The sequence below is a fragment of the Pelobates fuscus genome, chromosome 9, assembly GCF_036172605.1.
Source record: "Pelobates fuscus isolate aPelFus1 chromosome 9, aPelFus1.pri, whole genome shotgun sequence".
Taxonomy (NCBI): domain Eukaryota; kingdom Metazoa; phylum Chordata; class Amphibia; order Anura; family Pelobatidae; genus Pelobates; species Pelobates fuscus.
Genome location: NC_086325.1, coordinates 3,375,927 through 3,399,281, shown reverse-complemented (window position 1 = coordinate 3,399,281; position 23,355 = coordinate 3,375,927). Strand labels below are relative to the sequence as shown.

The 23,355-nt window shown below is 44.5% G+C and overlaps 1 protein-coding gene across 4 annotated transcripts in view; it reads left to right on the top strand.

The window, feature by feature from the left end:
• The window catches only part of VARS2 (valyl-tRNA synthetase 2, mitochondrial), a 64,509-nt gene that overhangs the window by 379 nt on the left and 40,775 nt on the right, over positions 1-23,355 (top strand). For 3 of the 4 annotated variants that reach the window (XM_063430998.1, XM_063430997.1, XM_063431000.1), the window contains exons 2-18: positions 97-253; positions 7,211-7,292; positions 7,377-7,477; positions 7,568-7,689; positions 10,004-10,070; positions 10,145-10,242; positions 10,346-10,427; positions 10,727-10,846; positions 11,260-11,368; positions 11,457-11,545; positions 13,311-13,401; positions 13,570-13,697; positions 13,789-13,892; positions 14,708-14,789; positions 14,968-15,044; positions 16,004-16,082; positions 16,315-16,429. In XM_063430998.1, coding sequence (XP_063287068.1) covers positions 113-253; positions 7,211-7,292; positions 7,377-7,477; positions 7,568-7,689; positions 10,004-10,070; positions 10,145-10,242; positions 10,346-10,427; positions 10,727-10,846; positions 11,260-11,368; positions 11,457-11,545; positions 13,311-13,401; positions 13,570-13,697; positions 13,789-13,892; positions 14,708-14,789; positions 14,968-15,044; positions 16,004-16,082; positions 16,315-16,429 — 1,687 coding nt within the window. In that variant the 5' untranslated portion in view covers positions 97-112. The remainder of the gene's footprint in view (positions 1-96; positions 254-7,210; positions 7,293-7,376; positions 7,478-7,567; positions 7,690-10,003; positions 10,071-10,144; positions 10,243-10,345; positions 10,428-10,726; positions 10,847-11,259; positions 11,369-11,456; positions 11,546-13,310; positions 13,402-13,569; positions 13,698-13,788; positions 13,893-14,707; positions 14,790-14,967; positions 15,045-16,003; positions 16,083-16,314; positions 16,430-23,355) is intronic. The other variant, XM_063430999.1, reaches the window with a different exon arrangement.

The window sequence follows — 23,355 nt, the reverse complement described above, 5'->3', positions numbered from 1 at the left end:
CAAATTAAGGTTAAAACAGGGAAGGGAAAAGCTCCCAACATCGAGGAGTTAGTAGCAGCAGGTGACATGAACATTAATCTGACATTATTTTGCCAGGTGTCCCCATTTCCTCATGCTCCGCCTTCAGTTAGCACGCCGCTGCAATGGGGTGTATGTGTGCTCCAGTAGAGGTGCGTCCAGTATCAAAACACGAATTAAACAGGAAGAACGTAAGCAAAGAAGGCAGAGTGTGCGGGAAGAGGCTGCTACACAGGTAACTAAATAGTCTGTGTACCGCAGGATTGCCACAATAATCACAAAATCCATAGATTGTTAAAGATCCCCATATTGGTTATTCTTTGTAAAAGCACGCTATAGAGACACCAGATATGAGTGGCAACTGTCAAAGTACACTGGCAGGTGTATTTATTATTTGGTTAATCAATTTCTATGCTTCACATGTGCCAGTCAGGAGTATCTGAATATATATGGATATAGCTCTGCACAATCACTGAATTCAATGAATATCAAAGTGTATTTAATGTGAGAGTAATACCAAATATTAAACATGGCCCCAAACAATCAATTGACTTCATTTAATGTGTGAAGTAGTATTTGACAAGCTAGAACATTTCAGCAATTTTAGCCTCCCCACCCAGACAGCTCTCTGATCTCTTCTTAATGAAGTTGTCGTTAACATACGTCTGTGGTCCACTTACTTAAACAAAAAAAAAAACGTCCATGTCTTCCATTTACTTAAAGCGGCACTGTCATGCCGAATCCCGTTTTTTTTTTAACCCCCCTCCCGCCTCCACTACATCCAATCGACCCCCTAGTCACCCCCAAATGCCCCTAAGCCCCCCACATTACCTCTTTTTAATTCTTTATCTTCTGCCCCGATCTTTATTCAGGGCGCCGCCATCTTTGTGTGGGTAGGTGAAGTCCCTGTGGGACACGTCATCTACCCACACTACACAGACTGTGAGATTCCCGCACATGCCCAGTGAAACACCTGGACATGCGAACGGGAATTTCACCTATTCATTCATTCATCAGACAGACGAATGAATGAATAGAAAAAATCAGACGAACAAACTAACACCGTGTATCAGTGTTAGTTTGTTCGTTCAGTTTATTACAAGGAGGGAGCTACCGGCGTGCAGCTCCCTCCTTGTAATATGTAACTATAGAAGCGGCAGGGAGCAGTGCTCCTCGCCACTTCCTAAGCCCCCCATGTCCCCCCTCACTCTATGGGGGTCAATATGACCCCCATAATAGGACAAGGGAGATTAAAATCTCCCCAATACCCCTACTCGCTATACCGCGAGTAGGGGCATGTCCACTACACAGTGAGCAGCCTGTGCGGTGGGTGGGGGCCCTAATAAAACAATAAGGGGGGGGGGGACCTTCTGTCCTCCCCCCCGGCCCCCACCCCTGAGCGGTGGGTGGGGGCCCTAATAAAAACAATAAGGGGGGGTTGACCTATTGTCCTCCCCCCCTGGCCCCCACCCCTGCGCGGTGGGTGGGGGCCCTAATAAAACAATAAGGGGGGGGACCTACTGTCCTCCCCCCCGGCCCCCACCCCTGAGCGGTGGGTGGGGGCCCTAATAAAACAATAAGGGGGGGGGGACCTACTGTCCTCCCCCCCGGCCCCCACCCCTGAGCGGTGGGTGGGGGCCCTAATAAAAACAATAAGGGGGGGGACCTATTGTCCTCCCCCCCTGGCCCCCACCCCTGCGCGGTGGGTGGGGGCCCTAATAAAAACAATAAGGGGGGGACCTATTGTCCTCCCCCCCTGGCCCCCACCCCTGCGCGGTGGGTGGGGGCCCTAATAAAACAATAAGGGGGGGGGACCTATTGTCCTCCCCCCCCTGGCCCCCACCCCTGCGCGGTGGGTGGGGGCCCTAATAAAACAATAAGGGGGGGGGACCTACTGTCCTCCCCCCCGGCCCCCACCCTTGAGCGGTGGGTGGGGGCCCTAATAAAACAATAAGGGGGGGGACCTACTGTCCTCCCCCCCGGCCCCCACCCCTGAGCGGTGGGTGGGGGCCCTAATAAAACAATAAGGGGGGGGGGACCTACTGTCCTCCCCCCCGGCCCCCACCCCTGAGCGGTGGGTGGGGGCCCTAATAAAACAATAAGGGGGGGGGACCTACTGTCCTCCCCCCCCTGGCCCCCACCCCTGCGCGGTGGGTGGGGGCCCTAATAAAACAATAAGGGGGGGGGGACCTACTGTCCTCCCCCCTGGCCCCCACCCTTGCGCGGTGGGTGGGGGCCCTAAATGACCCCCCCCCCCCCCATCAAGGTGACTAGGGGTCCCAAGCCCCTAGTCACCCCCCACCCAAAACATTCTATCCCCTACCTACCCCCCTCACCCTAAAAATAGTGAGGGGGGAATAAAATAACTAACCTGTAAAAAAATAATAATTAAACTTACCATTTGACGTCTTCTTTTTTCTAAATTCTTCTTACTTCAGCCCTCCAAAAGGCCAAATAAAAATCCATAAACCCGTCGCACTTTAAAAAAAAAAAAAAAAAAAAACGAGCGCAAACAAAAATTAATCCATCTTCACCCATGGAGGGCACGCCGCGTACTGAGCTCCGCAGGGCGGGTCAAGGCTTATAAAGCCTTGCCCCGCCCTGCAATTAGGCTTAGAACACAATGATTGGTTGGTTTAAACCAATCAGAGTGCTCTGTGTCATTTTACACAGCGTGGGAAAATTCAAAAGAACTTTCCCACGCTGTGTAAAATGACAGATCACTGTGATTGGATGGTTTTCAAGCCATCCAATCACAGTGCTCTGTGTCATTTTACAAGCGTGGGAAAATTCCAAAGAACTTTCCCACGCTCGTGTAAAATGACACAGAGCAGTGTGATTGGATGGATTTCAAGCCATCCAATCACAGTGCTCTGTGTCATTTTACAAGCGTGGGAAAGTTCTTTGGAATTTTCCCACGCTTGTAAAATGACACAGAGCACTGTGATTGGATGGCTTGAAAACCATCCAATCACAGTGATCTGTCATTTTACACAGCGTGGGAAAGTTCTTTTGAATTTTCCCACGCTGTGTAAAATGACACAGAGCACTCTGATTGGCTTAAACCAACCAATCATTGTGTTCTAAGCCTAATTGCAGGGCGGGGCAAGGCTTTATAAGCCTTGACCCGCCCTGCGGAGCTCAGTACGCGGCGTGCCCTCCATGGGTGAAGATGGATTAATTTTTGTTTGCGCTCGTTTTTTTTTTTTTTTTTTTAAAGTGCGACGGGTTTATGGATTTTTATTTGGCCTTTTGGGGGGCTGAAGTAAGAAGAATTTAGAAAAGAGAAGACGTCAAATGGCAAGTTTAATTTTTTTTTTTTTTTTACAGGTTAGTTATTTTATTCCCCCCTCACTATTTTTAGGGTGAGGGGGGTAGGTAGGGGATAGAATGTTTTGGGTGGGGGGTGACTAGGGGCTTGGGACCCCTAGTCACCTTAATGGGGGGGGTTCATTTAGGGCCCCCACCCACCGCGCAGGGGTGGGGGCTAGGGGGGGAGGACAGTAGGTCCCCCCCCTTATTGTTTTATTAGGGCCCCCACCCACCGCTCAGGGGTGGGGGCCGGGGGGGAGGACAGTAGGTCCCCCCCCCCCCCCCTTATTGTTTTTCTTAGGGCCCCCACCCACCGCGCAGGGGTGGGGGCCAGGGGGGGGGAGGACAATAGGTCCCCCCCCCTTATTGTTTTATTAGGGCCCCCACCCACCGCTCAGGGGTGGGGGCCGGGGGGGTGGACAGTAGGTCCCCCCCCCTTATTGTTTTTATTAGGGCCCCCACCCACCGCGCAGGGGTGGGGGCCGGGGGGGAGGACAGTAGGTCCCCCCCCCCCTTATTGTTTTATTAGGGCCCCCACCCACCGCGCAGGGGTGGGGGACAGTAGGTTCCCCCCCCCCCCCCCCCATCTTTAACCCACGCGCAGGGGAGGGGGGGTGTTTATTGTTTTGTTTTTTTGTTTTTTACAGTGAGCAGCCACAGGCTGCTCACTGCTTACTAGACATGCCCCTACTCGCGGTATAGCGAGTAGGGGCATATTATTTACTAATACTAAGTAATCTTTACTTAGTATTAGTAAAGTTGGCTGAAAGACCAATTCAGGTCTTTCAGCCTTTTAGTAGATAGCTCCCTGATACCGTGGGAATTAGGGAGTTATCTACTAAGCGGCTGCAAGATGCAGCCACAGCAATGAATAGGATCGGAGTTTCATTCATTAGAATGAAATTCCGATACGAACAAAGTACCGAATTGCATCCTAACACCAATGGAGAAACGGTGCTCATTCTGTTAGGATGCAATTCGGCAGTTTTGCCGGCGTTCTGTCTAAGTGACAGGACGTTCGGCAATACTGACAGGAAGCATTGTGGGAACTGGGAGGAAAGCTAGGGATCATGGGAAAATTGCTCTGACCAGCGGAAATGAAGCACACTTTGCTCCTCCGCTGGTCAGAGCTGGTCAAGCGGAGGAATCCCATAAGACAAAGAGTCCCTACTTTGTCTTATGGTTTTAAAGAAAACTAAAGGAGACAGGAAGAAAAGAAGAACAGATCCTGAGAGAGGGGGAGAAGAGGAAGAGATTGAGGAAAGGTAAGTTCGGCATGACAGTGCCGCTTTAAGTGTATTCATTTTTTTTGCAAGCATCACAAGTGCACGTTTTCAGACTGACCATTGATTCAAACTAATCAAAACAGCAACAGAAGTTTGGATGGTGACATACAATCTACATATAATGGCAAATTCAATTAGGAAGATTCCTTACTTAAAAGAACACTACAGGGAGTGCAGAATTATTAGGCAAGTTGTATTTTTGAGGATTAATTTTATTATTGAACAAAAACCATGTTCTCAATGAACCCAAAAAACTCATTAATATCAAAGCTGAATATTTTTGGAAGTAGTTTTTAGTTTGTTTTTAGTTATAGCTATTTTAGGGGGATATCTGTGTGTGCAGGTGACTATTACTGTGCATAATTATTAGGCAACTTAACAAAAAACAAATATCTACCCATTTCAATTATTTATTTTTACCAGTGAAACCAATATAACATCTCAACATTCACAAATATACATTTCTGACATTCAAAAACATAACAAAAACAAATCAGTGACCAATATAGCCACCTTTCTTTGCAAGGACACTCAAAAGCCTGCCATCCATGGATTCTGTCAGTGTTTTGATCTGTTCACCATCAACATTGCGTGCAGCAGCAACCACAGCCTCCCAGACACTGTTCAGAGAGGTGTACTGTTTTCCCTCCTTGTAAATCTCACATTTGATGATGGACCACAGGTTCTCAATAGAGTTCAGATCAGGTGAACAAGGAGGCCATGTCATTAGATTTTCTTCTTTTATACCCTTTCTTGCCAGCCACGCTGTGGAGTACTTGGACGCGTGTGATGGAGCATTGTCCTGCATGAAAATCATGTTTTTTTTGAAGGATGCAGACTTCTTCCTGTACCACTGCTTGAAGAAGGTGTCTTCCAGAAACTGGCAGTAGGACTGGGAGTTGAGCTTGACTCCATCCTCAACCCGAAAAGGCCCCACAAGCTCATCTTTGATAATACCAGCCCAAACCAGTACTCCACCTCCACCTTGCTGGCGTCTGAGTCGGACTGGAGCTCTCTGCCCTTTACCAATCCATCCATCTGGCCCATCAAGACTCACTCTCATTTCATCAGTCCATAAAACCTTAGAAAAATCAGTCTTGAGATATTTCTTGGCCCAGTCTTGACGTTTCAGCTTGTGTGTCTTGTTCAGTGGTGGTCGTCTTTCAGCCTTTCTTACCTTGGCAATGTCTCTGAGTATTGCACACCTTGTGCTTTTGGGCACTCCAGTGATGTTGCAGCTCTGAAATATGGCCAAACTGGTGGCAAGTGGCATCTTGGCAGCTGCACGCTTGACTTTTCTCAGTTCATGGGCAGTTATTTTGCGCCTTGGTTTCTCCACACGCTTCTTGCGACCCTGTTGACTATTTTGAATGAAACGCTTGATTGTTCGATGATCACGCTTCAGAAGCTTTGCAATTTGAAGAGTGTTGCATCCCTCTGCAAGATAACTCACTATTTTTGACTTTTCTGAGCCTGTCAAGTCCTTCTTTTGACCCATTTTGCCAAAGGAAAGGAAGTTGCCTAATAATTATGCACACCTGATATAGGGTGTTGATGTCATTAGACCACACCCCTTCTCATTACAGAGATGCACATCACCTAATATGCTTAATTGGTAGTAGGCTTTCGAGCCTAAACAGCTTGGAGTAAGACAACATGCATAAAGAGGATGATGTGGTCAAAATACTAATTTTCCTAATAATTCTGCACTCCCTGTATAGTCACCAGAACAACTCCAGGTTATTGAATTTGTTCTGGTGAGTAGAATCATTCCCTTCAGGCTTTTTGCTGTAAACACTGTCTTTTCAGAGAAAATGCAGTGTTTACATTACAGCCTAGGGATAACTTCACTGGCCACTCCTCAGATGGCTGTTAGAGATCCTTCCTGGGCCATGGCTGTCTAAAATGCATCCAAACATTCAGTATCTCCTCCCTCTGCATGCAGACACTGAACTTTCCTCATAGAGATACATTGATTCAATTCATCGCTATGAGGTGATGCTGATTGGCCAGGGCTGTGTTTGAATCATGCTTGCTCTGCCCTTGATCTGCCTCTTTATCAGTCTCAGCCAATCCTATGGGGAAGCATTGTGATTGGATCAGGCTACCACTTCTGATGATGTCAGCAGACAGCTTGTTTTTCTGAGGCAAACAGCATGCAGCATTGCAGCTTCAGGCTTGAATACAGTAAGATTTTGTTATATTTATGGAAGCATGAGGTTGGTGTTAACACTATAGGGTCAGGAATACATGTTTGTGTTCCTGACCCTATAGTGATCCTTTAATGCTTCGTCACGTTTATTTTTGCACATTTTGTGTATTCTTGCCCTTTAAGTGCAATCCAAAGAGAGAACACTAGGGGTGTGCCTTTGGTAACCAACTGACAAAAATTGCCATTTATTGGTCTTCGATGCTGCCAGTCTGACAGACTGCTTATTTGCAGCATACGGACATAGTGTCCATTTCTTAGAATGGTTTATGATGCATGTATTATGTATTTTGCCTTTCATGCAACAATAAGCCCTGCACTCTTTCAGACTTACTGCTGTGCATGTAACATCCCTGTCTTATACTGCGTTCCTCTAATCCTGTAGGTTTCTCCAACCAAAGGCCAGAGATGGAAGGAGAAAGAGGTGATCAAGTATGACAGAGGGACAGAGCAGGGGGAAAAGAAAGGTTAGAGGTCGCAGGGTTCAAACGTAATAAATATAAAGATAGCTATAAACAGAAAAGTGTTTGCTAATATAATCTACTTTTCAGACACCTCTGGACCTCTGCCTCCTTCCTATAGTCCTAGCTATGTTGAGGCTGCTTGGTATTCCTGGTGGGTTAAACAAGGATTCTTTAAACCAGAGTTCCAGGTGAGTACCAGAAGGCTGTAAGCGGTAATATAAAATAAAACAAAACAAGGATGATTCGTCATATGATAATATATTTTATCATTGTTGTAGAGAAACATCCCTCACTCTACTCCTGAAATCTTCTCACTGTGCATTCCTCCTCCCAACGTCACCGGTTCCCTGCATCTTGGACATGCACTGACAGTGGCCATCGAGGACTCGCTAGTCCGCTGGTGAGTGCATGTTGCAGTACAATTTTATAAATCGTCTATGGCTGACTATACACCCAAGCTGATGCAATGAGGAGCAATGTGGGGCAATTGAAAGCTACAGTCGTAGAATGGACATTTTGTGAAATACATTCTTTTTATTTTATTTTTTTAAATTCTTTATTTTGCAATTTGCTAGAGAGTAGACAGGCCCACATATCCAGGGTCAATCTAGTCTGCATAATCTGGAAGTTTAGGTCTATTATTCTCTGCCAATATTTGGCAACCTCAGGGCAAGCCCACCACATATGGATGTAGTCACTTTTTGCACCGCAAAGATGCCAGCATGTATCAGTAGGGTTTAGTCTCATGTGGTATTGTTTAACTGGGGTAGTATGCCACCTGAAGAGTGTTGTATAGGCTTGTTCCTGTAAGGTCACACAAACTGAGACTTTTGCATTAGCTTCCTATATATCTTTCCAATCTGTGCCCTCCAGTGCCTCCCTCAGGTCGACCTCCCATCGATCTGTGTATCTTAACTCTGCTGCTTCCTGCTTATCTGCACTAATATTGTTATATAATAAAGGGTTTTTCTGTGAAACACATTCTTTTGAAAACTGTCATTTGTCTAGTGCCCGCCCCCTGCACCTTACTGTTCCGTGCAAATGCCGTATCTGTATATACGGAAAATTAACCCAAGGGCTTTCCAGCAGCATTTAGGATAGCCCTGCAAGCATTTTACGAGGATCTACGAGCACAGATAATAATCACAGAGGACATGTTCCGTTGAGCAATGGGGTGCCCAAATAGTTCCGTGACTGAAGTGTAGCTAGGGAGCGCTAGTGCTCTTAGGTTACGATTTCTCTGTAAACACAGAGGTGGACGTATTTCTGAAGTCCTGGTGACTCTGTTCCTCCAAAATCCCTAGCCCTCATGCCTGGTAGAAATTTTCTGTTGTTTTCTATGATTGTTCACAGATTTGTTATAGTGGGGCATGTCGTTTTCAGGAGTTTGCGGATTTGGGCCCACATTAAGAATTGTGGGTGATCCATTCCCGTATCAATGATTTTAAGTCTACCCATCGCCGTTTTTCTGGAGGGGAGTGCCAATGTATTATTTGTGTCAGTTGCGCTGATAGGTAATAGAGGTGTAGATTGGGTAATCCCAGCCCCCCTTTGGGTTTAGGCCGATACAGCAGTTTCCGGGCTATTCACAGTCGGTTCTTTCTGCCAGATAAACGTATCAATTGCTCTTTGAGTGTCTGTCAAATCCCTCTTAGTGACCCTCACTTGTAGGGCTTCAAATAAGAATAGCAGTCTGGGGAGTATGTTCCTCTTTAGTGTGTGTAGGTGACCTACCCAGGAAATTGGTTTCTCTGTCCAGTGTTCTAATTCTCTAGCTATGGTCCAAAAAAGGGGGTGTAGTTACAGTGGAATAGCAAAGAGGGGCCAGCTGTCAGTTGAACCCCAAGTTACGTGAAGTCTTCTGTGTTTATTCTTATACAGTGTTGGGCTCGTATTAGTGCTGTGTCCGGTGCAGAGAGATGAAATGGTACAGCTACTGTAGTTTTCAAATAGCATCGCTAGATGTCATAAAGAGTTTGTAAGATCTCTGAGTGTAGGAAGTACATCGTTGGGAGATTAGTCTATAGCTGGGTGTCAGTGTCTCATCCTTGCCAGGTTTAGGCAGCAAGATGGTGTTGACTGTGGCCGTGTCCCCATCGGGCACCCCACCCTTCATAAATTCATTGCATAGTACTATTAAATGTGGGGTGAGTTCCTCTCGGAACCTTTTATAATTGCTGATGTCGTAGCCATCAGGTCCAGGGGGTGAAGTACATTTTTTTTTGTAAGAATGGACTGACACTTTTGGATTGGATGAATTCCTACTCCGTAGGTTAGTGGGTGGCTCTGTCATTTCAACATGTTTTCCGAAACTCATGTAAGTAAATCTTTGAGGATTTGATAAACTCTTTTAATCAGTCATGGTGATGCTCTTGCACATAAGCGACAATTAAAAAAGAGTATAGTAGTGAGAAAGTATGAAATAATTCAGACTGAAACACATCAACAAGTCATCTTGTTTTACAATTTTAACTTGTTTTCAAAGTATTTTGTGTGTTCAGCTAAGACTGACAGTAAGACTTTTTTTTTGTTTTGTTTTTCCAACTTACCAGGAATTTATTTTGTTTGTTACTAGATGTGTGTTTTATTCATTCTGAATTGTGTAGAAGGGAGCCAGCACTGCATGGAGGAATACTAAATATGTTTGACCTTTTACCTTTCTATGGGTTTGTATAGAATTCAATCTGTATTTGTGTTTGTTTTTTCTGCGATAGGAAGCGAATGCTGGGTCAGAAGGTTCTTTGGGTTCCTGGATCAGATCATGCTGGAATTGCTACACAGGTAAAGCCATCTCACTCAGTGACTCCCAGCTCCCAGTTAGTCTTCTTGAGCTGCAGTTCACTCTGTTTTTTCAGGCCATTGTAGAGAAGACATTGTGGAAGGAACAAGGTCTGTCACGTCATGATCTTGGACGGGATGTGTTTCTAGAGACTGTGTGGAACTGGAAGAACGAGTAAGTCAGGCAGATATCCAGTGTCGGGTTAATGTGTGATATCTTGTGGAAGTGTGGGGTTTTTTTTTTAGTATTATTGATTGATTTATTTGATTCTGTGAAGGAAAGGAGATACAATTTATCATCAACTAAAATCCCTTGGTGCATCCCTGGACTGGGACAGGTGCTGTTTTACAATGGACGGGGTGAGTCTCATCTATTTTTTATTTTTTTTTGCGAGATAGCGATCACTTTAGGCAGCAGAAGGTGGGTACATACTGAGTGGTCCACGCTCTCAGATTTGTCTCTAGCACACAAGAAGTTTGATTCATTATTTCCTCCTGATCGCACATTACTTAATCATTATTATTGTTGCAGGACAGCCTCTTGCTTGTTAGATGACCTGTTCGTAACTTTGATCATTTTTAAAGTTCTATCTCTGTATCTCACTGAAGGAGATGGTACATGGTAACAGTTTCTTATTCTACATACCATTTGCTCTCAGAACTTCTCCAGGGCGGTCGCTGAAGCTTTTATCCGTCTATATGAGGACGGTTTGCTGTCACGTCGGAAGAGTCTTGTGAGCTGGTCGTGTGCTTTGCGCTCAGCTATATCAGATATAGAGGTGAGACTTGCTTTGTTCAGATCAAGTGGGCTCATCGCCTCTCATTTTACATGTTGGACATCCTCTTTTTCCCATGAAGCAGAGTTTTATATCAATATTTAATTCATTTATGTATTTAGTTGCCATATTGATCCAGGACTCTCCAAATTTCTGGTTGTGGATTTCTTTGTTTCCTTTGCAGCTGGACACAAGGAGAGTTAGAACTCGTAGAACAGAATTCATATTTATTAATATAGTGTAACAAAATAAATTTCTAGAAAATCCCCCCATCGAAGAGATCCTGGATTTTCACTGCCGATGGATAAATTTACAAGTACAAACAAAGCAACTGCTGGTTAATAGGCACTTAGACCTTTTACAAGTTAACATCAAACCATTACCTTTATATAATAAACTCAGCATTCCCACTGTAGGTTGAGAACAGAACACTTACTGGAAAGACGTACCTTTCTGTCCCAGGCTATCAAGGAAAAGTTCCATTTGGACTTCTGTTCAGCTTTGCTTATCCCACCGAAGATGGAGGTAAAATTTCCTGAATTACTTTCTTACTCTTCCACCCACTGTCACAGCTCATTTATAAATTTCTTTCTCCCTTCATTTGATTTTTCAGATGATGAGATCAGAGTAGCCACCACTCGTCCAGAGACCATGTTAGGCGATACGGCAGTGGCAGTCCACCCAGAAGATTTAAGATACCAGGTAAGTTCATCGAAATTGTGTTTGTTGTAACGGGAACCTGGTTATACTGAAAGGTAGACTGTCAAAGGGACAAGCCACGAAAAGTTGGATTGATGAACAAGGGGATGGGAAAGATGAATTCAAATTCGAATTATGGAATGTGATCCACAGTGAAAAATCAGAGCGAGAAATCCAACGTATCAATGGTTGGAATGATGGATTGAATACATTGTTATGTACTAATGTAAAGTATATAGAGTTATATTACTCACCCATAAGGGAACATTCAGAGAGAAATCCAACGTATCAATGGCTGGAATGATGGATTGAGTACATTATGTACTAATGTAAAGTATATAGAGTTATATTACTCACCCATAAGGGGACATTCAGAGAGAGAAATCCAACGTATCAATGGCTGGAATGATGGATTGAATACATTGTTATGTACTAATGTAAAGTATATAGAGTTATATTACTCACCCATAAGGGGACATTCAGAGAGAGAAATCCAACGTATCAATGGCTGGAATGATGGATTGAATACATTGTGTACTAATGTAAAGTATATAGAGTTATATTACTCACCCATAAGGGGACATTCAAAGAGAAATCCAACGTATCAATGGCTGGAATGATGGATTGAATACATTATGTACTAATGTAAAGTATATAGAGTTATATTACTCACCCATAAGGGGACATTCAGAGAGAGAAATCCAACGTATCAATGGCTGGAATGATGGATTGAATACATTATGTACTAATGTAAAGTATATAGAGTTATATTACTCACCCATAAGGGAACATTCAGAGAGAAATCCAACGTATCAATGGCTGGAATGATGGATTGAGTACATTATGTACTAATGTAAAGTATATAGAGTTATATTACTCACCCATAAGGGGAAATTCAGAGAGAGAAATCCAACGTATCAATGGCTGGAATGATGGATTGAGTACATTTATGTACTAATGTAAAGTATATAGAGTTATATTACTCACCCATAAGGGGACATTCAGAGAGAAATCCAACGTATCAATGGCTGGAATGATGGATTGAATACATTATGTACTAATGTAAAGTATATAGAGTTATATTACTCACCCATAAGGGGACATTCAGAGAGAAATCCAACGTATCAATGGCTGGAATGATGGATTGAATACATTATGTACTAATGTAAAGTATATAGCGTTATATTACTCACCCATAAGGGGACATTCAGAGAGAGAAATCCAACGTATCAATGGCTGGAATGATGGATTGAATACATTATGTACTAATGTAAAGTATATAGAGTTATATTACTCACCCATAAGGGGACATTCAGAGAGAGAAATCCAACGTATCAATGGCTGGAATGATGGATTGAATACATTATGTACTAATGTAAAGTATATAGAGTTTTATTACTCACCCATAAGGGAACATTCAGAGAAATCCAACGTATCAATGGCTGGAATGATGGATTGAATACATTATGTACTAATGTAAAGTATATAGAGTTATATTACTCACCCATAAGGGAACATTCAGAGAGAAATCCAACGTATCAATGGCTGGAATGATGGATTGAATACATTATGTACTAATGTAAAGTATATAGAGTTATATTACTCACCCATAAGGGGACATTCAGAGAGAGAAATCCAACGTATCAATGGCTGGAATGATGGATTGAGTACATTATGTACTAATGTAAAGTATATAGAGTTATATTACTCACCCATAAGGGGACAATTCATAAACATTGTAAAACCTTTTTGTCTTTGTTGTTGCCAGAAATTTCATGGAAAGAAGCTCCGCCACCCATTTTCAGGGATGTTAATCCCGGTTGTTACCCACAATCTTGTTAACCCTGAATTTGGCACAGGTAATTATACTTCTGACAGAGGCTGAATGAATCTCCCCACCGTAAACTTTCTGGCTCATTGCTGCGGCTGTTTATATGTTTATTAAAAAGAATACATAGAGAACATATCTATCTAATGGCAAAGCAAAGAGCCAATCGCTTGTCTTCCTACCTGTCGTTCTCTTCTAGGAGCGGTAAAGGTGACCCCTGCACATAGCCCAGTAGATTTTGAGATGGCACAAAGTTTGGGTCTCCCCACGCTGTCTGTGATTGGAGAGAATGGAGCAATGACAGAAGCCAGCGGCGACTGGATTCAGGTTCATGAAGCGTCTTTGTCTCTGCTCTTTGTTTCTACCTCTTTCTCTGTGTGTCTGGGTTTCTCTCTCTAAGTCTGCCACTGTCTTGCAGGGTGTGCAGAGATTCGATGCCCGGGAAAAAGTCATCTCTGGCTTAAAAGAGAGAGGTCTTTACAGAGGTGACAGAGAGCATTCCATGCATCTTCCAATTTGCAGGTATTCAAGAGCTTGCACTCTACTTCATATTTCGTTTACTGAATAGCATGTCATTTTTTACCATCTCATACAGGTCTGGTTAAAGGGACACTATAGGCACCCAGACCACTTCAGCTCATTAAAGGCCCCTGTCCCTTTATCCCTTTATCCCTACAATTGTAATTTTGATAAACTGCAATAATTGCCTTGCCGGGTAAGCTCCACCTCTAGTGGCTGTGTACCAGACAGCCACTAGAGGCGCTTCCAGGTGGTTCGCCTAACTGACACTGGACCTCCTCACGCTCTTTGAATCAATGCTTTCCTATGTGGTGGTCCTAACGCGAGCGCGGTGCTCACTGAGCATGTGCCTTAGGTCCCTGACATTGGGAGAGGAGGAGTGGAGGCGGAGCCTGACCCAGCGCCGAGGGACATAGACGCTGGATTCAGGTATGTGACAAAAGGGTTTCTGCGATATGGGGTGCGAGCGAGGGGGCACTATAAAGTACTTTGTATTCCTTGCACTATAGTTTCATTTTAACCTTGGAACTACTGGTGGCTGAGAATTGCATAGATTGGCTGTGTATCAGTGTCAATTTTAGTCGACTAACATTAAAACAATTCAGATTAATAAAATACGCTGAAAACTAAAAATTATTTTTAGTCAAAAGACTCTGACTAAAACGAAATTGAAATATGCTGCCAAAACGAACACTGCTTTGTCTGAACGTTCTCATCGGCTGGACTAGTTGCAAGCCGTGTATGCCAACCATTCTGACCCCCTGTGATAACTATGAAATCCTAAATAACTACAGACTGCATCTGTTTTCCTTTCACAGCCGATCAGGTGATGTGATTGAACATTTACTGAAAAGCCAGTGGTTTGTGAACTGCACAACAATGGCTCAAAAAGCCTTAGAGGTGAGACATCAGACCTTATTTCCTTTAAAACAGGTGTGTCGGGCTCTGCGTTTGAGAGCTTAAATTTAAAAAGATTGAATAATTCTCTTCTTTGCAGAAAATGAAACATTTCACTGTCTAACTCTGATAAATGTGTGAATTTTGCCCTTTTACCCACTCTGCCCTGTTTACTCTCCAGGCTGTAGACTCAGGGTGTTTAAAGTTAACTCCTTCATATCACCAGAAGACCTGGAGGAACTGGCTCTCAAACTGCAGGTATTTTATAATCCACACACGTTAAGCTTGTACAATAGAAGAACATGGTATCGTAAGATAGCTTAGATTGCGGACTATACTGATAAAGGGATACTCAGAGCTGGCATCAAATCTTAAAGCCCAAGGTCCAGCAAATTTGATTTGATTAGACTGCAAACTGGAACATGTCACTGCGTGACAAGGAAAAAGGCATGGAAAGGATCTTGGAGAGCAGGGTCCGGTGATGGATTTAAGCAGGTTTCTGGCAAAAAACATGGGGGGCTACGTGACTCCATAGGTAATTCTAAACTTAAATAAAGAAAGTTCTGACAAGGTTTGGAGAACATTTCAAACTGTTTTGGTAGTGACTCCTTCTAGTGGGGGTTGTATCTCCTTTACATCTGTCCTACTTGTTAGGACACACATGCCCTCTTGTGGTAGCAGTGTCTCATACAAATAATTCCTTTATGTTACAGGATCATATACTTTAAATTCAGCGGACTCTCCCAGGTGCCTTTCACCAATTTTGTTTTTAATTCAATAAAGAGATAATAAATAAAAATTCTTCTGAATAGCCATTGCTATAAGCTTTGCAATATGGTTTTCAACCAGGAAATATCTGAAGATTTAGATTCTATATAAATGATAAGTTTAAACACTTCACAATATTGGTAAATGCATGATTCCCTAGGCTGCCCTGAGCCCTCTCCATAACGACATTGATTGTTACAAATCGCTGATGCTATAGGAAAAACCCTAAGGGTTGTTAGGCAGCCCAGAAAAAGTTGCAAGTGTCTATTTAATCACAAGCACAATACAGAGAGCTCTCTCTCTGTCAAATTGTACCTAAATGTAATTATTGTTTCCTTCTGTCTGGTATGTGGTCTCTGATAAGTTAAGGAAACCCACAGACAGTACTGTATTGGATTCATTGATGGCTTTTAAAATGATGTGTTTTTCCTCTTTTTTTTCTTATTAAGTGATTGGTGTGTTTCCCGTCAGCTTTGGTGGGGGCATCAGATCCCGGCTTATTGTGTGACTCTGGCACAGCCACACCAGGTAATCAGAACAAAGTCCTATTCGTGTGTGATAAAGTAGGCAGCTGCAAATTTGACACTTTTCTTGCCCAACATAAAGCAGACAATCTAAAGAATGTGTTAATTTCACGGATGCAGCAGTGTGTCTTTTCTAATAGAGTTTCAGTTGGTTTGTATCCACTGAACACTCGCCGGCTCTCATACCCGCAGTTGGTTTAAATCAATACACTCTCTTTTTTTTATTTTGGATCCAGAACCAGGTTGATGAGAATGAAGAACTCTGGGTAGCCGCACACAGCGAGACTGAAGCCAGAAATAAAGCTTCTGTGATTTTGGGGAGACCAGACGAGGAGCTACACCTGAGAAGGGGTATGAGTGAATGTTTGTGCTAATATTGACATGTCATTTAATTTGTTTTATTAGATTATCACATGTTTATAAATCTACCAATTAAATAAAGGGCACAAACTGATGTAAAAGTAAAATAAAAATAAACCATTTTTTTGGGAAATGTTTTCCAGCTTGGCTATAGTCCCAGCCTGCTTTTCACTGCAATTCAGTGTTTAATGTTTATTTTATGCCCTTATCATTTTGAAAAGACTTCACCTCCCCAGAGAAGCATTAAAGAAACCCTATAGGGTCAGGAATATAAACATGCGTTCCTTACCCTAGTGTTATTTAGGTGCCCCCTTTAAAAAGCTGTAAAATGTACCTTTATTCTATCGCTGTGTGGGTTTGTCCGCACTTGCGGCGTTACTGCCACTGGAGGTGTCACTAGGCAGCAGTCGGCAGGGACAGGCTATATAGGCTGTATATGATACATTACGCTGTATACTATACATTACGCTGTATACTATAATATTACGCTGTATACCGTACATTAAGCTGTATGCTGTATATTAAGCTGTATATTATACATTAAGCTGTATACGTACATTAAGCTGTATATTATACATTAAGCTGTATACGTACATTAAGCTGTATATTATACATTAAGCTGTATACGTACATTAAGCTGTATATTATACATTAAGCTGTATATTATACATTAAGCTGTATACCGTACATTAAAGGGACACTATAGTCACCAAAACAACTTAAGCTTAATAAAGCAGCTTTGGTGTGTAGATCATGCCGCTGCAGCCTCACTGCTTAATTCTCTGCCATTTGGGAGTTAAATCACTTTGTTTATACAGCCCTAGTTATACCACCCTGCATGTGACTTACACAGCCTTCCAACACTTCCTGCAAAGAGTCATCTAATGTTTACACTTCCTGTATTGAAAATACTGTTTAATTTAGAATTATTTATCTCCTGCTCTATATTGTTGCATTAAGCTGTATACCGTATGTTAAGCTGTATACTGTGCATTAAGCTGCATACTATTCATTAAGCTGTATACTGTATATTAAGCTGTATACTATACATTAAGCTGTATGCTGTATACTGTACATTAAGCTGTATATTAAGCTGTATACCGTACATTAAGCTGTATACCCTACAGTAAGCTGTATATTAAGCTGTATATAGTATATTAAGCCTTATACTGTACATAAACATGTATACCGTACATTAAGCTGTATATTATACATTAAACTGTATACTGTACATTAAACTGTATACTGTACATTAAACTGTATACTGTACATTAAGCTGTATACCGTGCATTAAGCTGTATACCGTGCATTAAGCTGTATACTGTGCATTAAGCTGTATACTGTATATTAAGCTGTATATCGTATATTAAGCCTTATGCTGTATATAAAGCTGCTCTATACTGTATATTAAGCCTTATACTGTACAGAAAGCTATATGCTGTATATTAAGCTGTATACCGTACATTAAGCTGTATATCGTATATTAAGCCTTATACTGTACATAAAGCTGTATGCTGTATGTTAAGCCTTATACTGTATATAAAGCTGTATGCTGTATATAAAGCTGTATGCTGTATATTAAGCTGTATACCATCTCCATCCCCATTATCCATCTCCATCCCCATCCCCATTATCCATCCCCATTATCCATCTCCCTCCCCATCTCCATCTCCCTCCCCATCTCCCTCCCCATCTCCATCTCCCTCCCCATCTCCCTCCCCATCTCCATCTCCCTCCCCATCTCCCTCCCCATCTCCATCTCCCTCCCCATCTCCATCTCCCTCCCCATCTCCATCTCCCTCCCCATCTCCATCTCCCTCCCCATCTCCATCTCCCTCCCCATCTCCCTCCCCATCTCCATCTCCCTCCCCATCTCCCTCCCCATCTCCATCTCCCTCCCCATCTCCCTCCCCATCTCCCTCCCCATCTCCCTCCCCATCTCCCTCCCCATCTCCCTCCCCATCTCCCTCCCCATCTCCCTCCCCATCTCCCTCCCCATCTCCCTCCCCATCTCCCTCCCCATCTCCCTCCCCATCTCCCTCCCCATCTCATTATCCATCCCCATCCCCATCCCCATTATCCATCTCCATCTCCATCCCCATCCCCATTATCCATCTCCATCCCCATCCCCATTATCCATCCCCATTATCCATCTCCATCCCCATCCCCATTATCCATCCCCATCCCCATTATCCATCCCCATCCCCATTATCCATCCCCATCCCCATTATCCATCTCCATCCCCATCCCCATTATCCATCTCCATCCCCATCCCCATTATCCATCTCCATCCCCATTATCCATCCCCATCCCCATTATCCATCTCCATCTCCATTATCCATCTCCATCTCCATTATCCATCTCCATCTCCATTATCCATCTCCATCTCCATTATCCATCTCCATCTCCATTATCCATCTCCATCTCCATTATCCATCTCCATCTCCATTATCCATCTCCATCTCCATTATCCATCTCCATCTCCATTATCCATCTCCATTATCCATCTCCATTATCCATCTCCATTATCCATCTCCATTATCCATCTCCATCCCCATTATCCATCTCCATCCCCATCCATCCCCATTATCCATCTCCATCCCTATCTATCTCCATCCCCATCCCCATTATCCATCCCCATTATCCATTATCCATCCCCATTATCCATTATCCATCCCCATCCCCATTATCCATCTCCATCCCCATCCCCATTATCCATCTCCATCCCCATCCCCATTATCCATCTCATCTCCATCCCCATCCCCATTATCCATCTCCATCCCCATCCCCATTATCCATCTCATCTCCATCCCCATCCCCATTATCCATCTCCATCCCCATCCCCATTATCCATCTCATCCCCATCCCCATCCCCATTATCCATCTCCATCCCCATTATCCATTATCCATCCCCATCCCCATTATCCATCTCCATCCCCATCCCCATTATCCATCTCCATCCCCATTATCCATCCCCATTATCCATTATCCATCCCCATCCCCATTATCCATCTCCATCCCCATCCCCATTATCCATCTCCATCCCCATTATCCATCCCCATTATCCATTATCCATCCCCATCCCCATTATCCATCTCCATCCCCATCCCCATTATCCATCTCCATCTCCATCCCCATTATCCATCTCCATCCCCATCCCCATTATCCATCTCCATCCCCATCCCCATTATCCATCCCCATTATCCATTTCCATCCCCATCCCCATTATCCATCTCCATCTCCATCCCCATTATCCATCTCCATCCCCATTATCCATCTCCATCCCCATTATCCATCTCCATCCCCATTATCCATCTCCATCCCCATTATCCATCTCCATCCCCATTATCCATCTCCATCCCCATTATCCATCTCCATCCCCATTATCCATCTCCATCCCCATTATCCATCTCCATCCCCATTATCCATCTCCATCCCCATTATCCATCTCCATCCCCATTATCCATCTCCATCCCCATTATCCATCTCCATCCCCATCATCCATCTCCATCCCCATCCCCATTATCCATCTCATCCCCATCCCCATTATCCATCCCCATCCCCATTATCCATCCCCATCTCCATCCCCATTATCCATCTCCATCCCCATCCCCATTATCCATTTCCATCCCCATCCCCATTATCCATTTCCATCCCCATCCCCATTATCCATCCCCATCCCCATTATCCATTATCCATCTCCATCCCCATCCCCATTATCCATTACCATCCCCATCCCCATTATCCATATCCATCCCCATCCCCATTATCCATCTCCATCCCCATCCCCATTATCCATCTCCATCCCCATTATCCATCTCCATCCCCATTATCCATCTCCATCCCCATTATCCATCTCCATCCCCATTATCCATCTCCATCCCCATTATCCATCTCCATCCCCATTATCCATCTCCATCCCCATTATCCATCTCCATCCCCATTATCCATCCCCATCTCCATCCCCATCTCCATCCCCATTATCCATCTCCATCTCCATCCCCATTATCCATCTCCATCTCCATCCCCATTATCCATCTCCATCCCCATCCCCATCCCCATTATCCATCTCCCTCCCCATCCCCATTATCCATCTCCATCCCCATTCCCATTATCCATCTTCATCCCCATCCCCATTATCCATCCCCATTATCCATCCCCATCCCCATTATCCATCTCCATCCCCATCCCCATTATCCATCTCCATCCCCATTATCCATCTCCATCCCATCCCCATTATCCATCCCATCCCCATTATCCATCTCCATCCCATCCCCATTATCCATCCCATCCCCATTATCCATCTCATCCCCATTATCCATCCCCATCCCCATTATCCATCTCCATCCCCATCCATCCCCATTATCCATCCCCATTATCCATCTCCATCCCCATCCCCATTATCCATCCCCATTATCCATCTCCATCCCCATCCCCATTATCCATCCCCATTATCCATTATCCATCCCATTATCCATTATCCATCCCCATCCCCATTATCCATCTCCATCCCCATCCCCATTATCCATCTCCATCCCCATTATCCATCCCTATTATCCATTATCCATCTCCATCCCCATTATCCATCTCCATCCCCATTATCCATCCCCATCCCCATTATCCATCTCCATCTTCATCCCCATTATCCATCTCCATCCCCATTATCCATCTCCATCCCCATTATCCATTTCCATCCCCATTATCCATTTCCATCTCCATCTCCATCCCCATTTTCCATCTCCATCCCCATCTCCATCTCCATCCCCATCTCCATCCCCATCTCCATCCCCATCCCCATTATCCATCCCCATTATCCATCTCCATCCCCATCCCCATTATCCATCTCCATCCCCATCCCCATTATCCATCTCCATCCCCATCCCCATTATCCATCTCCATCCCCATTATCCATCCCCATTATCCATTATCCATCCCCATCCCCATTATCCATCTCCATCTCCATCCCCATTATCCATCTCCATCTCCATCCCCATTATCCATCTCCATCCCCATCCCCATTATCCATCTCCATCCCCATCCCCATTATCCATCTCCATCTCCATCCCCATCCCCATTATCCATCTCCATCCCCATCCCCATTATCCATCCCCATTATCCATCTCCATACCCATCCCCATTATCCATCTCCATCCCCATCCCCATTACCATCTCCATCCCCATCTCCATCCCCATCCCCATTATCCATCCCCATCCCCATTATCCATCTCCATCCCCATTATCCATCCCCATCCCCATTATCCATCCCCATCCCCATTATCCATCCCCATTATCAATCTCCATCCCCATTATCCATCTCCATCCCCATTATCCATCTCCATCCCCATTCTCCATCCCCATCCCCATTCTCCATCCCCATCCCCATCCCCATTATCCATCTCCATCCCCATCCCCATTATCCATCTCCATCCCCATTATCCATCTCCATCCCCATTATCCATCTCCATCCCCATCTCCATCCCCATTCTCCATCCCCATTATCCATCTCCATCCCCATCCCCATTATCCATCCCCATCCCCATTATCCATCCCCATTATCCATTTCCATCCCCATCCCCATTATCCATTTCCATCCCCATCCCCATTATCCATTTCCATCCCCATCCCCATTATCCATTTCCATCCCCATCCCCATTATCCATTTCCATCCCCATCCCCATTATCCATTTCCATCCCCATCCCCATTATCCATCTCCATCTCCATCTCCATCCCCATTATCCATCTCCATCCCCATCCCCATTATCCATCTCCATCCCCATCCCCATTATCCATCTCCATCCCCATCCCCATTATCCATCTCCATCCCCATCCCCATTATCCATCTCCATCCCCATCCCCATTATCCATCTCCATCCCCATCCCCATCTCCCTCCCCATCTCCCTCCCCATCTCCCTCCCCATCTCCCTCCCCATCTCCCTCCCCATCTCCCTCCCCATCTCCCTCCCCATCTCCCTCCCCATCTCCCTCCCCATCTCCCTCCCCATCTCCCTCCCCATCTCCCTCCCCATCTCCCTCCCCATCTCCCTCCCCATCTCCCTCCCCATCTCCCTCCCCATCTCCCTCCCCATCTCCCTCCCCATCTCCCTCCCCATCCCCCTCCCCATCCCCCTCCCCATGTATCTCCATGTATCTCCATTATCCATCTTGTAACGGCTACCCAGATATTGAGAGGGTATCTGCCGCTGGAGACGTCCTTTTCCCTGCAAGCTGCTGTGGAGAAGTCAAGCTGGTATAATCCCATCCACGATATCCAGAGAGAATCAGGTTCAGCTGCAAACAGGAACAGAGTAATCTTCCCAAATAATCCCCTTCCAAGAACGAGACAAGGCTACGTTTTGAAGGGTCAAGATGAACTGAGGACTGGAACATCCAGCCTGCTTTTTATTAGGAATAGATACATACAGGACACTCCCAGGGGGAGGATGAAAACAACCAATAATACATATGGTAACACCCCCACGTCTCCTCCCCTCAGATAACTACATAACACAATTAAAATGTCCACATTTTGACACAAGTTCTGGATGTACCCCAAAAACGGTATCGCTGGATAGCTCTCCTTCAGGGGACCAATATATCCAAAAATCAGCCCATTCGGATGTATAGTTCGGGAGATACAGTGTTCCAAAGTTTTGACCGACCGCACAGACCAACTAGCCGAAATTAGTTCCATGAGTTTTGGCCTTGCGGTCGGTCTCCGTTCGCACGGTAAAAAGACCCGAAAACCTGGTCATCCATACGAATCTCGGGGGTCGCTGAAATCCCCATAGATGGTGAAGTAGAACTACCGAATGGTGGGACGTTCGGTAGTTTCCATACGAATTTACGGAGGTCTGGAGGACTCAGCGGTGTTCGCCTGTTTGTGTATCCGTTTTCAGTTCCATGCGGTTACAGGCA